Source organism: Mesoplodon bidens (genome assembly GCF_964165515.1).
Source record: "Mesoplodon bidens genome assembly, chromosome: 1".
Taxonomy (NCBI): domain Eukaryota; kingdom Metazoa; phylum Chordata; class Mammalia; order Artiodactyla; family Ziphiidae; genus Mesoplodon; species Mesoplodon bidens.
This window is the reverse complement of record NC_138176.1, coordinates 38,883,708-38,898,916: the sequence shown is the minus strand read 5'-3', so window position 1 is coordinate 38,898,916 and position 15,209 is coordinate 38,883,708. Positions and strand designations below refer to the sequence as shown.

Below are 15,209 nucleotides of genomic sequence, written 5' to 3'. Positions count from 1 at the left end.
AGGCAATTATTTCAGTCTTTTTTATGGCCAAGTAATTTGAGTACCACAATTTAGAATTTACATTAAAAACCAGCACATATTTTGAATTAAACTGTGTCTTGGTCGAATAATTATGCATTTGAATTTCTTAACTACATATTCCAGGTGGTCAGTCCACAGACATCGAATCACTCTGCCTAAGAAACAAGTGGAGGGAATGGATGCCCTTTTATTTCTTTGGCAGGAAGAAGACTATGAAACAGATTTAATGCTGAACTGAAGTCTCATTTCTGCAATAAGTCCTATCACTCTTGTCCAAAGCCCAAGAATTTGACCTTCCCCTGATTTCACCATCAGCTATTAAATATTAATTGCCAGTATCGCTGTGTGACTACGAGTATGAACTCTGGGATCTTACACACCTAATTTTGAGTCCTTGCTCCACCACTTACTTAAGTTGCTTGCCTAGTCTAGGCTCAAGTTTCCTCCCCTGTAAAATGGAGATAATGGTCATTATCATTTGCTGAGTGCTTCCTGATGCCAAGCATCTTGCTGTTGGTTTCACAAGCATTTTCTCACTTCACCTTCTCAACAGGTCTTTCCTTAGTTGCTATTATCAACCCCACTTTGCAGTCTGGGTAGCTGTGATTCTGCAGTTATTGCTTGGAGTCAGACTTTGAACCCATGTGGTCTGACCCTGGAGGCTACATGTCTAATCTCTAGACTCAACTGCTTCCTATTTGATAAGGCATTTGTGGGGGCTGAGAATGAAGGTCAATGCATTACTTCAGATAACCAGGGAAGGAAAGCTTTTGGTTAGTATATAATTAGTAACCAATTACTATAATATAATTATGATATTATATTATCATACTAATATAATTATTATTACGATAGCTCTTTTGCTGAATTAAAGGTGATATACATAGTCCTATCTCACCTGCCCAGAACTCAACTTGCTCTTATGTAGAAGACAGTAGAGGGAAAAAAAGGCAAGAAAAATGATTTTTGAGCAGCCAAATTAGAAATCATGTAGCAGGCACTGTAATCAGCATATAGTTTATTCACAGGAGATCCTTTCAGACCCATGTCCAGTTAAACTTTAATTTTACAAATAAATTTAAATTATTTTATCCGTAATCAAGATAGACTAAAAGGAGAGAAAGACTGAAGTCAGAGAAGTTTAGTAGAGAAGTTGTTTTTTAAGTGATTTTCTAGATGAAAGCAAATTAGAAATGGAGGGAAGCATTGCTGTTGGCAGGTACATTGAAATAAAACTGTGAAGCATGAAGAAAGAGTTAAATAATATTTATATTTTAATCAAAGAAGAATGTAATATTATCATAGAAGTATTTCCTTGGAAAATTGTTAAATCTCACAAAATTCTTCCCCTTCTTCTTCTTCTTCTTCTTAATATTAGTATTAGTATTAGTATTCAGAATTACCACTTTCACCATTGGATTCACATAGGTAAACATTTCCTTATGTTGCCAGAGGAATCCTGAATCAATTAGGCAGCAGATTACAGAATCCTAAGAGTGCCTTAAACAATGGTACTTATGTCTTACACAATAAGAGTTCAGAGGAGAATGGTTTCAAGATAAGCTCAGCAACTCAACAGTGTCTGCAAGGAGCCAGGCTCCCTCTACCCCCCACCCCACCCCGCCTCTGCCACCCAGCTGGGTCTTAGGCTTGACCCGTCTGAGTTGCAAAATGGCTGCTGCATTTCAAGTCTTACATGAAGACACATGTCCAGCTGATGAAAAGGCACATATTCTCCAGACTGTCTCTTTGTGTTAGAGATGAAAGTATCTCAGAGTCCTCCCAATAGATTTCTCCCTTCTGGTCCCATTGTCCAAGATTTGGTCACTTGCCAACTAGTCAAGTCCTGAGTGCCAGGGAGTCTGGAAAAGTGAATATCTCTAGTGAGGCTGGGCCCTGCTGGCAGGAAGAAGCGGGGGTGGGGGGGAGTGGGTGGCTGTTGGATAGACAACTGACAGCGACTGTCAAAGACTAATTGCAATGAAGCAAGTAGTTAAACATTAGTCATCTCTGCTATGTGTAATAGAAGCCTACATCATCTTACTTTTCTAACCATTTGATGTGAAAAGGGACTGATTTCCTTTGAGTTTTCTACTGCATGCCAGGAACTGTAATAGAATGTGTGTGTGTGTGTTTTAATGATCTTTATTTAATTTGGCCATGCTGCGTGGCATGCGGGATCTTAGTTCCCCAACTGGGGATGGAAGTGGACGCCCCCTGCAGTGGAAGCGTGGAGTCCTAACCACTGGACAGCCAAGAAATTCTCTTTTTTGTGGGTTTTTTTTTTAAAACTCATGTAAGCTTCCACTGAGTTCTTCTGGAAGGGTGTTATTTCCCCCCATTTAATAGATGAAGATAAAGTACACAGAAGGGTTAAATAAGACACCATAGCACTCCCACCTCACAAGTGGTAAAAGCTGGTTTCTCTTACAGATATACAGCCCCAAACCCTGAGCTGCTGGGTTAAGGGTGCCCAACCATCTCATCCTGGTGTCAAAATAAAAATTGTACTGCACTATGAGAAAGAATTCTTTTATGGCCCAAAGTGCGACTTGATTGCCCTCAGGGTAGCCTAGACTTACCTCAGAGTAATTTAAAACATATATTGGGCATGTTGATTTACTTAATAATCTTTCCTGTAGCAACTGCATTCTTGCTAATTGATCTAATCTTAACTACACTGCTGAGGTATGTTTAACTTGGGATATCCTTCTAGGGATAAGAGACAAATACCTGACACCTAGCCAGTACTCACATGTAGTACTTACAAGTATATAAAAAAGACAATAAAAGCTATTTCTAATATTCGGATCAAGTTTCATATTTATCAATATTTTAGTACAAATAAGTTATCATCTGGGTCACAGCAGATGATAATTTCTGATTTACAACTATTATATAAAAATAATCTCTTGAGTATAAACAAATAATCTTTGGTTTTCACGTCTGAATCCTTCCAAATGAACAGCAAGGATGGGCTTAGGTCATTTTTTTTTTCCTGAAGCAGGTCCCAATCTATAAGCCTCCTGTGACCCAGGAGATGCTCCTTTCTGCCTCTGTCACTTAAGGCTTGGGAGTGACCCTTTAACCTCCTTTTATCTAAATCAGATTAGGTCACTGCAGCCCACAGTCTAGGTTATGATCATTTCCTTGATCTCCAACTAAGTAAATTGCACCATGTTCTTCCAGGAAAACCTGAACTCTAACCCAGTGGGGAGAAGAAAGGCTGCTTTTGGCCAATTAGAAATGAGACTACAGCATGTGACATGAGGTGTTCTGGCCTCTCTCATCTGCCGCCCCTGCTTATCCAGTTCCCTACAGCACTCAGCCTGAAAGGAGTACCAGTGAGAAAACGACACATTTGGGCCATGGTCTCACTGGCTGTCCTGTGTGCCCAGTCTCTCAGGAGACTCTTTCCTGCCTGGTTAGTCTTTGTATTCTGGAAAATCTGACTCTGTGTATGCAAGTAAGTCAGGATTCAGAGCTTAGCCCCACCGCCCCCGCAAAAAAACTATTTAAGAAAAAAAGAGAAAGAGAAGGAAAATTAAGGGAATTAATAATTAAGGCTAAAAAGGTCACAAAAGAAACACTGTGTTAACAGGTTAGGTATTGTCCACTTTTGTTCTTGGCATTACTTGCTGCTGGTTTTAAAGGGCAGAATCATAGAGCTGCTTCCACATTTCCTTGGGGGAAGTTGAGACATAGAGACATCCAGGCTATGTATCAACTAACAAATTATATTTTTATATTAGAAAAAGAGAATGGGTATTGCAGATTATATAGCAGTCTGCCACATTTTCTCTTGTGGGTCTTGGGTTCTGTGAGGTAAGATATCTCTTATTGTGCCCTCAGTTTTCTAATTATTTTAGTGAGACCTTAGTAGTACAAATGGAAGGTGATACTTGACCATTATTTTTTCATCTTTTAGATTCTCATGGCCCACTATATTTCTGGTTAGATTGAAGTAGCATGGTGAGGTTTTGTTTTGTTTGCGTAGTTGATCTAGAGCAGCAGGTTTTCAAATTTTTTGGTCATGAGACTACTTTACACTCTTAAAAATTACTAAGGGCACTAAAAAGCTTTGTTTCTGTGGGTTATATCTATTTATATTTACCATATTAAAAATTGTAGCAGACATTTACAAGAAGGTACAAGTGAGCATAGCCATTAACTTGTACCCTATGGAACTCTCCACTATACAGATGGATGGTAAAAAAAGCAAATAATGTTTTAGTAATATTACGAAAATAATATTGACCTTGCAGACCCCTTAGGGAATCTGTATCACTTTGACGTCTACTGGTCTTGAGAACATAACCTGTTTATGCTGACATTGGTAATTGTTTATATTGCAGGGGATAAGTGCTAGGACTGCAGATTGAAAAATAAAGGAATTAAGGCAGGACCACTGCCACTGAGTAGTTAATGGTCCAAAAAGAAGCAGTTGACTGACCAATGTATAAACTTCTTTCTTATTAGATTTGAGGGGAGTTGGTTTCTGTTTCTGAATTATAAATAAATTTGTGTGTGGGAGTTAATAGAGTTAAAGAGAGATTTAACTATTGGTTTTCATCTATAGGAATTTAATAAATTCTGGTGTTCAAGATATATTGAATTAAGCATTTTATACATCTAGAAGCTTACTGCGGAAAAGTTTGATTTTTCTGCTCACTTACCATTGTTTTTGGCCACCCAGCCCTGAATCTACCTTTTCTCACCTGGCACATCCCACTTTGCCTCCTATGGAAGTGTGAAGTGCTAGATATTTGCATTTTTAACCACCTTTGCAGCCTGGCTGCAGGCATGTGACCTAGGTTCTGCCAGTCAGGCACCTCCATATCATATTCTGAAGTAGAAGCTAGTGACATGAAAAAAAATGTGGCACCTCCACAGATGGTTTCCCAGACAGCAGCTGGTGTTGGTGATGGAAGCCGCTGGCTCCCCCGCCCATCAGTGACAGGCAGCAGACCAGTGCTGCTGTGTGATTTGGGGTCATGTTGCTGGGTATGTAGCCTCCAGGCCCAATTTCTCTGGCCTTCTTGGAGATTTGTGACCTTTCCCTTATCATTCTGTGGATTCAAGAGTCGGTGCCTTTGCTAGCAACTAAGAATCCTGCTTGATACATTCTCAGATGCAGTGTCTTTCAAAGCGTTGCTTGGAAGTCTCATGTATCAAAATCACCTGCACCACATCCTAACAATGCTATTGGTGGGCTTAAAACTAGGGGATCCAGAATCCTTTTGAGTTCCAGGAGTTTGCATTTTAAACAAGTCTCAGGGTTATTTGATTTTAGAACTGCTGTTCCTATGTTTCCAACTTTTTAAATTATTTGTGCTCTGTTTAAGGATCTGAGTAACCCCTAAAAGAATTCATTCTTGGCGTTTAGGAGACCCTAATCAATGAGTAACTAGTATTTCCTTGGCCTCTTCTCTCCCCACCCAGCCTCAAATTCTCCATAAGCCTCCTTGTTCTGTCTCCTTAACTCTTTTACCGTCTTTTTTTTCTGTTGTATTCTCACCAAGCAGTGGTAATTTCCCCAAAGGGATTGCCTACATTCAGTGGTCCCAGGATTAGTTTGGATTTTAAAACTACACTGTGACTGGGACTCTCTGTAGGTCCTTTCTTTCTTGGGCATTTCTGCAACCTGCAGGCCTACAGCTTGATGTGTACTCCAGGGATCACTGGAGAGGATGAAGGGGAAAGATCAGAATACACTAAGTGAAGGATTTTCCAGCCATGGATTCAGGTCAGAAAATAGCACAGAAAATTGAATAATCTACTTCTGAAGTTTTCGAGAATCACAGAATGTTGTAACTTGAAAGAGTGTAGCTTAACCCCCTCATTTCATGAATGAGGAACTGAGGAGAAAATACGTGTTCAGCGTCGCATAAGTGATTAGTGGAAGATAAAAGCCGACATAAATTTAGAAGTGGGAAGTGATCATGCAGAGCTCAACCTAAACTAGCATACAAAGGAAGGAGACTAACATTTATTGAGTGATTATTTGAACTTGGGTACATTCACTTAACATCCCTGAGCCTCAGTTTCCTCAACTGCAAAATCAAGATTCTAGAAATAGCAGACATTGATATGATATTGACTATGTGCTGGGAACTGTTCTAAGCACTTTGTGTGCTAAATCATTTAATCCTTACCACAACGACATGACATAGGTACTATTTTTTTCCCCCCTTATTCAGGTGCACAGAAAGGCTAGATATTTACCTGCAGTCACCCAGCTAGAGTATTCATTTTCTATTGCTGCACTGCAAATCACCCCAAGCTTCATGTGTTAAGACAACATACATTTATTATCTCACAGTTTTGTGGGTCAGGAGTCCAGGCACAGCATAACTAGGTCCGCTGCTCGGGGTCTCACAAGGCAGCAATGGAGGCGTCGACCAGGCTAAGGATCTGATCTGAGGCTTGGAGCCCTCTTCCAAGGCAGAATTCTGCCTCTTCTTGGCAGAATTCATGTCCCTACTGCTGTGGAACTCAGGATGGCTGAGTCTTCCAGGTCAGCAGGACAGGTCTCCCACTCAGGATAATCTCCCTTCTGATTAATTGAACCTCAAATGATTAGGGGCCTTAATATATCTGCAGAATCTCTTCATCTTTGCCATATGACAGAATATAATAAACATGGGAGTAATCTCCCATCACCTTTGCTATGTTCTGCTGAGATGAGAAGCCAGTTACAGGTCTTGGCCACACTCAAGAGGAGGGGATTACATAAACCTGTGGATCCCAAGGGGTGGGAATCATAGCACCATCTTAGAATTCTACCTACCACAGCCAGTAAGACTTAGTTTAAGCCCAGATGGGCTCCAGGTCTGAGTCCATGCTCTCAATCACAATGACCTTCTTTCTCCTTTTGAAGCAAGTAAATCCACTTTATAACCTTGCATAGTGTTCTAAGTAAGATAACACCCAGCAGATTCATACTGGGTACTAGGCAATAACTAATTCTCTTCACACTTCCTGTTTTAAAAGTCTACTTCAAGAAACCTTATAACCACCTGCAGTTTTGTATTTTCAGGAAGAGATTTCCAATAGTCTCAGATTATATAAGTTATTTCAATTTGTTCATAATTTTTCTGAGGCAGAAATAAGCCTGGCATTTGGGATTTGAGACTTGAGTTCTCAAGAAATAACCATAGCTCTGCTTTTTGTCTTTGAAACAGATGAAGTGATTGAGAAGAAACAATAAACACCATCATTTTGTAGACAGGACAACATGGATCAGCCGTTAACGGTGAATTCCCTGGTAGGTGGCACCAACCGATATTTTACATGTGGTCCGAAAACCCAAAAAGAAGAACAGAAACACTGAATGTGAAATGAGTCACAATTACTTCAAGAAGTTGAGCACTTGCCGTTTTCATCCATCTGCGTGGTCCTCTCCTTTGAGGAAGTGATTAATAAAACCATCTTTGCTAGAATTAAAAATAATGCTTTTTTTCCCATGAAAGTGTGAAATTTTAATTTATCTGGTTCGATTCCAGGAGTGTAGTCCTTTAGCACAACACTGGGGAGAAGAATTTCACAGATGATATTGGAGCAGGTACTTCAACTTCTTTGTGCCTCAGCTTCTTCCCAGATAAAAATTAGAGGCTTACCTTGTGTGGTAATGACCAAGGAAATAATTTTCTATTTAGTACCTAGATGCTGCTTTGGGATCTTTGTGTAAATGTGTGAATATTTGAAACTCTCATCCTTTTCATCTTTTCTCCTTACAGCCAACATAGTACACACCTTCCTGAGCTACATCTTAGAAGAAATAACGTGCTAGAGAGGAAATAACAGGGGCCTTGGGATCCCATGAGCTTATTGTGTGTCCCAGATCAGTCTCTGAATGTGAATATAGGAACGTTATATAATCTCCATGGCCCTGTTTTTGTACTTTGTGCCTTACAACTTCTGGAAACCGTAGTTTTAATGTTGCCAGCCTGTCCTTGGGGCTTGCTAACGAAAGCTGTCATTACCCTCCCCCTCCTCCTGATGACCATCCCAGACCCACTCACTACCCCTGTAGCCCTGGGAGCAGCGGTATACTGAATACCCTACACACACAAAGCTTAGCACCAGAACATAAAGAAATAGAGGGCCTGGTTCTTACTCTGAAATAGGTTAGTGTTCTCTCTCCGAGGAAAAAGTCCTTCACAGATGCTCAGTTGCTTCTGAGAGTATGTTTGAGTAGCAGAAAATTGTAGGAACTTTTCACTTTCTGACCCCATATTGTCAAGGCACTGTGGGACAATAAAGGCTGACCCACTTCTACCTTGGCAAAGGAAGGAGTCATCCTTATGGAGTGCCTTGTGTGTTTTTCTAGAACATTATGTAGGAATAATTAAAATTTTAGTGGACATGTCAATGTAAAAATGAACACTAAGGCTTTTTCCTCTGGAAAATGTATTTACATCTAAGAAGTTCATATGCAAATGAAACACTACAGATTGATGAAGAGTTTAGGCTATTTCCCAGTTTATCTCTGAAATCAATTTTAAACTTAGGAAGGGTAGCACCATTCCCGTAAAGGGAAAATAAATTTTATTTTTTTCCTTCAGATAAAAAGATAATCTAATTATAATCATGTTGCTCCCTGTCTCTCTTCCTCCTTTATTTGATACATTTATTGGTTGTCATCTGTGTTGCAAGGAATATACTACATTCCAGAGGACAGAGATGAGTGTAAAATGATTCCTTTCCCTCATGGAGTTCATAAGGAGTCAAAAATACTTGTATACAAATAATTATAATTCAGGGTAGACTGTATAGTAATAAAAAATGGACAAGTTACTTTTGTGCACACAGGAGGCTAGAAGTCTGCTTTAGCAAATGCCCTAATTTCCAAAGATTTTTTTTTTCCATTAACTTTCTGATGTCATTGAAACATTTACCTGTGGTCAAATAACAATATTTTTGGAACACAGTCAGGATTATTTGTTTATGTGGGGTTTATGGCTGCTTTCATACCAGCGGAGCTGAGTAGCTGCCAGGGAGGCTATATGTCCCACTGAGCCTAAGAAACTTGCTATATGGCCTTTAACAGAAACAATTTGGCTTTTTCACCTTTCAAAAGCACTGACTTTTTATTGAAGAATTGAATAATTATCCTGAATGTATATGTTCCATGTTTTTTCAGATGTGTATAGATGTTGTTTTTATTAATAAAATACAAATGTATTAATATCATAGACTTTTTTTAGTAATTATTATTATTTTTCTCAGTCAGGGAATAATTAATGGTGTAGTTACTATTATGTTGAGCTCTGAGAGTGTCTTTATGTTAAAAAAGGGGTGGGGGGAATGGCCATATGCTTGAAAAGGTTTTTCCTGGAATTATTTTTGGGGTTTTATTCACTTGGTAAAGATACAGGGAGGCCCTGAAAGCTACTTATAAAACCAGATGTGTTTTGGAATAGAATTGAATCCTGATAGTAACTTCGAATCCAAGCCATCTCTTGGAGGCCCTTCAAGTATAATGACATGATCCCTACCCTGGTAGGAATCCATCTCTTGGCTTGCTTCCGTGAGGATATAAGGGTCAATGATATTTTACCTAAAATGACCTAAAACATTTGCATACCCAGGAACTGCCACATAATTGTAGCTGAAACCTATGAGAGGTCTTAGTCCAAAAGAGTGTATGTTAACCCTGGAGATGTGTTGTCTTTTTGGTGTGTAGACCACACATTTAAGCAAAAAGACATTTTTACCGTATCATTAACTTTTATGAAAAACTTTCCTTAGGTATTGATGTCAGGTATTTAGTACAGAAAATACATGTATAATTTCAGTCATGTTCATTTCTTCTTATAACCAGAGATTCAAATTCAACTTTGCAGAAAAAGTTAGCTGCCATGCCGGACCACAGGGATGTTTCCCTCAGCCCAGAAGAGCGAGTCCGCGCCCTAAGCAAGCTGGGTTGTAATATCACCATCAATGAAGATATCACTCCGCGCTGCTACTTTAGATCTGGAGTAGAAATGGAGAGAATGGCGTCCGTGTATTTGGAAGAAGGAAACTTGGAAAATGCCTTTGTTCTTTATAATAAATTTATAACGTAAGTGTTTTATTTTGGAGGTCTTCGAAATGAGAAAATTGGGGAAAATACTTACATGGTATTTTGGTGAGATAGCTTAGATGCCGGCATATTTTCATATTCAGAATGAATTTACAATCTCCCAAAGCATGAGATGTCCAGGTTTTTAAGTTACCAAGTAATGTACTCAAAGGTGGCCTTACACCATCTCTGAGGCTTAGGGATGAATGATCAGGGATAGAGCGAAGCTCAGGGATGTCAGACACCTTTCAACAGGCCAGCGCAGTAACCAGCATGCCCCTTCCCTCTCTTCACAAATAAAATTTCTTGTCTTGTGTCATTCTTCCTTCACAGGAATGCAAGCGTTATGAAAGCAGACATCATATTGTAGTTCCATCTACAACACCTGGAATGCGCCATTAACATTTTAAATATTTAATTTGATGGGTTGAGACTAGGGGATAAATTGACGACCCTAGGAAGGAACTGATTCCGGGACAGAGTGTAGTAGTTGGTTTCACATTGTAGTTAGTATTTTTTTAAGGCAATTATTTAGCTGTGTAAGAATTGTATGTATAAAAGAGCTTCCAAAATATTGAGTGAAAGTGGCTCCATCAAAACAGTCATGTAAAAATATCACACTTCACATTAGATAAATATTTGTTAGTAAGATATCCTAGTTTGAACTAAAAGAAACGGGATTTGGGTTTTCTATACCAATTTGCCAGCTTACTGATTGGGAGGATCTCCTGTTACCAAAAATTATTTCATCTGAGCTGAACCCCTTATTTTTGTTTTAACTGGAAATCACACATTGATTAATTGTATTAGTTTAGTTGGGGACTTAACCTGAGAACATTCGAGAAGCTGAAAAGATCAACTGTTTTAAATACTGCATCCATGATTCTACCATGGGCGAAATTAAAGGCAGTTAATATGGTGTGCAAAGTGGGCTCTGCACTTTATTCAAGCTAATTAACTTCTTGGAAATTTAGAGAATGGTTGGCAACACTCATCCTACCTGGGAAAAATCAAGTTTCTATAAAGTTAAGCAATAACCATGAAATTGGACGTTATAAACTGTCATTGATAGCACACATTTTCCATTTTAGTTTCTGAACTATAAGTTACTAATTGATAATATTTTTTTCACCTTCTGGGTTTTGCACACACACACATAAGTGTGGTAAAGGGCCACTACACTCTCTGAGTTACTGAGTAATCAGAATATTTGAATTCTCTCCTGTCATTAACGATATGACCATAGGTAATTCAGTTATCCTCTGTGAGTTCAGTTCCTCATCCACATAAATGAAAGACTTATGGGTGAAAATCTCTGAGGTCTCTTCAATTCTAAATGTCTATGACTTTATGCTACTTACAAAAGCCTTAGGCAACTGACACACCTTATGTAGTTTCTTTAGGCTTTAATTTTCTTATTTGAGAGATAAGAGTTATAATACCATTCCTCTGTATTCTATAGATGAGATGATGAGTGTATGTGTGATTTGTAAACAATAGAACATCAGTAGTTATAAGGTATAACATATTAGTTGATCAAAAATAGTATTTGCTCTAAGAGCTTTTCATTCATTTAACAAATATTTATTGAACATTCATTACGAGAGGGATACCATTCTACAGGCTAAGAATACATCAATAAGGAAAAACCAAAAACAGAATTTCCTGCCCTTGTGGAAGCAATATCTTCACTTTCCCTGGAAGCAATGTACCTGGTTTGCTGTACTGATTTCCCTTCATTTTATTGTCCCTTGTTCCTCAAAAGGTGATGAAAAATAATTAACTCTTAATTAGCACCTCCTAATCCATTAAGGATTCTGGCTGACATTTCTCTGAGTTATGAATTCTCATTTAAGAGTTTTTAATATAGACACCATGGCACTACTGATTCATCAGTGGCCCTTTGAGTCTTTCAATGGTGAGAAGGGGTTACATCCATCTTTCCAAACTCTTACATTTTCACGTGATCCTCAGTGTTGCCAGCACTACACATAAGTCAAATGATGCTCAAGTGGGATAGAGTGCTGAAGACCCGAGAAAAACCAGTGATGTGGTCTCATCAGGGAGCATCCCAAATTTAACCCTCTTAACCTCAGTGCTTAGTTTGCTGAGCTTAACTACCCTGTAATGTCAAAATCATACTTGGGCCAACCTTTGATGGAAAGGCAAATGGAAAGAATATAGGTTAAATAATGTTATTAACCATGTCCTGTTTGAAAAGGAGGCTCATTCTCAAATTAGAAGCCATCATTGAGCTTTTTCTGTCATATAATGCCAAGGATGTGTTTTCTTTTTCTGCAGTTTGTTTGTAGAAAAGCTTCCTAACCATCGAGATTACCAGCAATGTGCAGTACCCGAAAAGCAGGATATTATGAAGGTATTGTGGGATAGACTCTCCCCTGGGGGGTTCAAATGTTCCACAAGTATCCATTATTGATTCATCCCCTTCCTCTCCTCTGTCTCATCCTCTCAAGAGTTTAAGTACAAAAGATTCATTCCATTAGCTATGGTGTTTCGATCTCTTCCTAGACCTTTAGTCATCATTACTGTGGGATGTCTACTTGAGACGAGAAAAAAAAATAAAGAAAAAGATCAAGAATATACTTAATCATATTAAGACGTGAAGAAGGAATTATTTTATGATTCCTCCCAGAGATTGAGAGAATGGTTGTCTACTTCCCCGTGCTTATTTGAGACAGTCATTTTGACTGGTTTTGATTACTCCATACAATTCTGAACCCAAAACCTATTTGAATATCAGTGTTGATTATTAAGGCAGCCACAAAGTTCTAGTCATTTTCTTCTTATAGTACTAGCCTATGAGACAATAAAGTGTTTAGTGAGTGGCCTGAAATATTCCAAAGGAAAAGGAAGGTTGTTGAAAAGTATTTATTTACCATCAACATTTGCTGCATATATAGTTCCAAATATCTTTAGCTAAGAATATATCCTTTTAGATAACATTTTAAAATGTTTTCCATTTATTTGTCTTAAGTAGTTTGGATTGATTTTATATGACAGAAGATAAAACAATGTATACAAAGTCAATCACAGTATGAAATTTTAAATTACTCTCAAAAAATATTTTACCACATAACAGAATAAAAGCTTTCTTACCAGCTATGTCAGGCCTGGGGGTGCCTGTAAGCAGAACACAAATTTTTGTCAAATGGTCATCTACATTTAAAATTTTCTGTACACTATCTGAAGGGTCATTCATTATCAGGCCTTTGAGTAGCATTTCCCCTCAATACTCTTGTTCACGTAAACTCAGAAAATTCTGTATGGAAACCAAGGTCCTAGGCTGCCAAGGTGACTCTTTTACTCTAATTTAGGGTTATTCTTATTTTTACTTGTAGGGAAAGAATTCTCCAGAAGCATATACATTTTCTGTTTGTGCTTGAATAAATGGATGGATGGATGGTTGGATGGATGGATGACAAAAGATTGGCTAGAGTTAGGAGTTTTAGTCCTAATGAGGCCATTAGCCAGTTGTATGACATTGGACAAGCCTTTCAGTCTCTCTAGGCCTTTGTTTCCTCATCTCTACAAAGACAGGGCTGGTGGGTGCTTGGACTGTATCAGATTTTCCTGCATTATGAATCACTGGGAAATTGTTTGAGATCCAGATCCCAATCCCTTCTCTAAACATGTTGTCTCAGTAGGTCTCGGGTTAGGCCTGGGAATCTATATTTTTATAAAAAGTGCCTCAGCTGCTTTTTACAGTCTGTTAAGCCTAGGGATCCCTACTTACGGTATTCTCTGAGGTCCCTTCTAACTATGATGCCATAAAATTTACCTACCATGGAATGTGCAGTTACAAACCCACTACCTAAAAATGAGGTACCTACTAAACAAAATGCTTATCTAACCAGTGAAGTCGATAAAGGTCTTACAAAGGGGATAATCTTTTCTCTTCTCTACTGAAAAGTTATATGTTGGAGCCCTAGAAAAGATTGATTTTTCCACGATCATCTTTGGTTACTTGTGTCTTGATTTCTAATGCACATACCAGCTGTTTTTCTTTCTCAGCTGATGATCTGAAAGCTGACTATACTGAAAATCCCACTAATCAATATGTGTATATATATTTTTTAAAAGAAACTGAAGGAGATTGCATTCCCAAGGACAGATGAATTGAAAAAGGACCTTTTAAAGAAATATAATGTAGAATACCAAGAATATTTGCAAAGTGAAGTAAGTTCAATTGGTACATTTATTGCATGACTGTTTTCTGTGCAAATATTTTTTGAATTTCATTTTAATGAGTTTTTCAAATGTCGTATGCATTCAAATTAAAAATTAAAAATACAGTGATGTAAAACCCATAAAAAATTCATGTTGATATCCTGGTTAAGCACTTGCACCAAGGATGTGGTATTTTTATTTCCTGACAAAATCTAATAAAGTGAAGCATTAGAAAATAGACTTCTTACAGTGATTTCAGCAGAGCTTTTTGACCAACTCTTGCCAATGTAATCTTGAGCCAGATGGCTGCTCTTTAGCAATGAAAGGAGACAGGAAGAGAGGTAGGGAGAACAGTATATGGTTTCTGATGTGTCTAATTATGTATGCTTTGGAAATGTGAATTTGATTCTTAAATATTATAATCAGTATAACGTCCAGATGGAATAATGGCTAACCATATGAGTGAAATGTAATCATATCACCAAGGGGTGATGGCTCCTGGATTCTTATTAAATAGAGAGTGAAAATGAAAATGATGTCTGAGACTGAAGGGCATTGAAAGAAGAAGCTGACCAGTCAGTCTATAAGATACTCCAGTTCAACACTTGAACCCTTAATGTTTACAGCATAATGATAAAGGTTGTTTTGCTTTTTTGTTTGGCTATGTGTTTATGTGCTTTGGAAGTTGTCACTTTTACTGACTCTCAATTCAGTCCAATCTTGTTACCTCGGAGTGTGGTCACAGGCCTTCTCTACTTCCTTTGGTATGGCTAGAAGGCAGGTTTGAGTGAGCTGTTTACACTGAGTGACAGAAGAAATGTTGAAATGAGAAGATTTCCTCCAGTGTGGATACTGATGATTTGATTTTCAGTATAAAAGATACAAGTGATTTTGGCGGCTTGGACAGAATAGCAGGAAGGGATTTAACTTAACA

At 38.2% G+C, this 15,209-nt stretch overlaps 1 protein-coding gene across 6 annotated transcripts in view; it reads left to right on the top strand.

Moving 5' to 3' along the window:
- STAMBPL1 (STAM binding protein like 1) overlaps positions 1-15,209 on the top strand; it is a 44,924-nt gene that overhangs the window by 14,098 nt on the left and 15,617 nt on the right. For 5 of the 6 annotated variants that reach the window (XM_081232099.1, XM_081232101.1, XM_081232096.1 and 2 more), the window contains 4 exons: positions 7,206-7,288; positions 9,870-10,087; positions 12,389-12,464; positions 14,189-14,284. In XM_081232099.1, the coding sequence (XP_081088225.1) occupies positions 7,259-7,288; positions 9,870-10,087; positions 12,389-12,464; positions 14,189-14,284 (420 nt within the window). In that variant the 5' untranslated portion in view covers positions 7,206-7,258. Of the gene's footprint in view, positions 1-7,205; positions 7,289-9,847; positions 10,088-12,388; positions 12,465-14,188; positions 14,285-15,209 lie in introns of all 6 variants that reach the window. The other variant, XM_081232100.1, reaches the window with a different exon arrangement.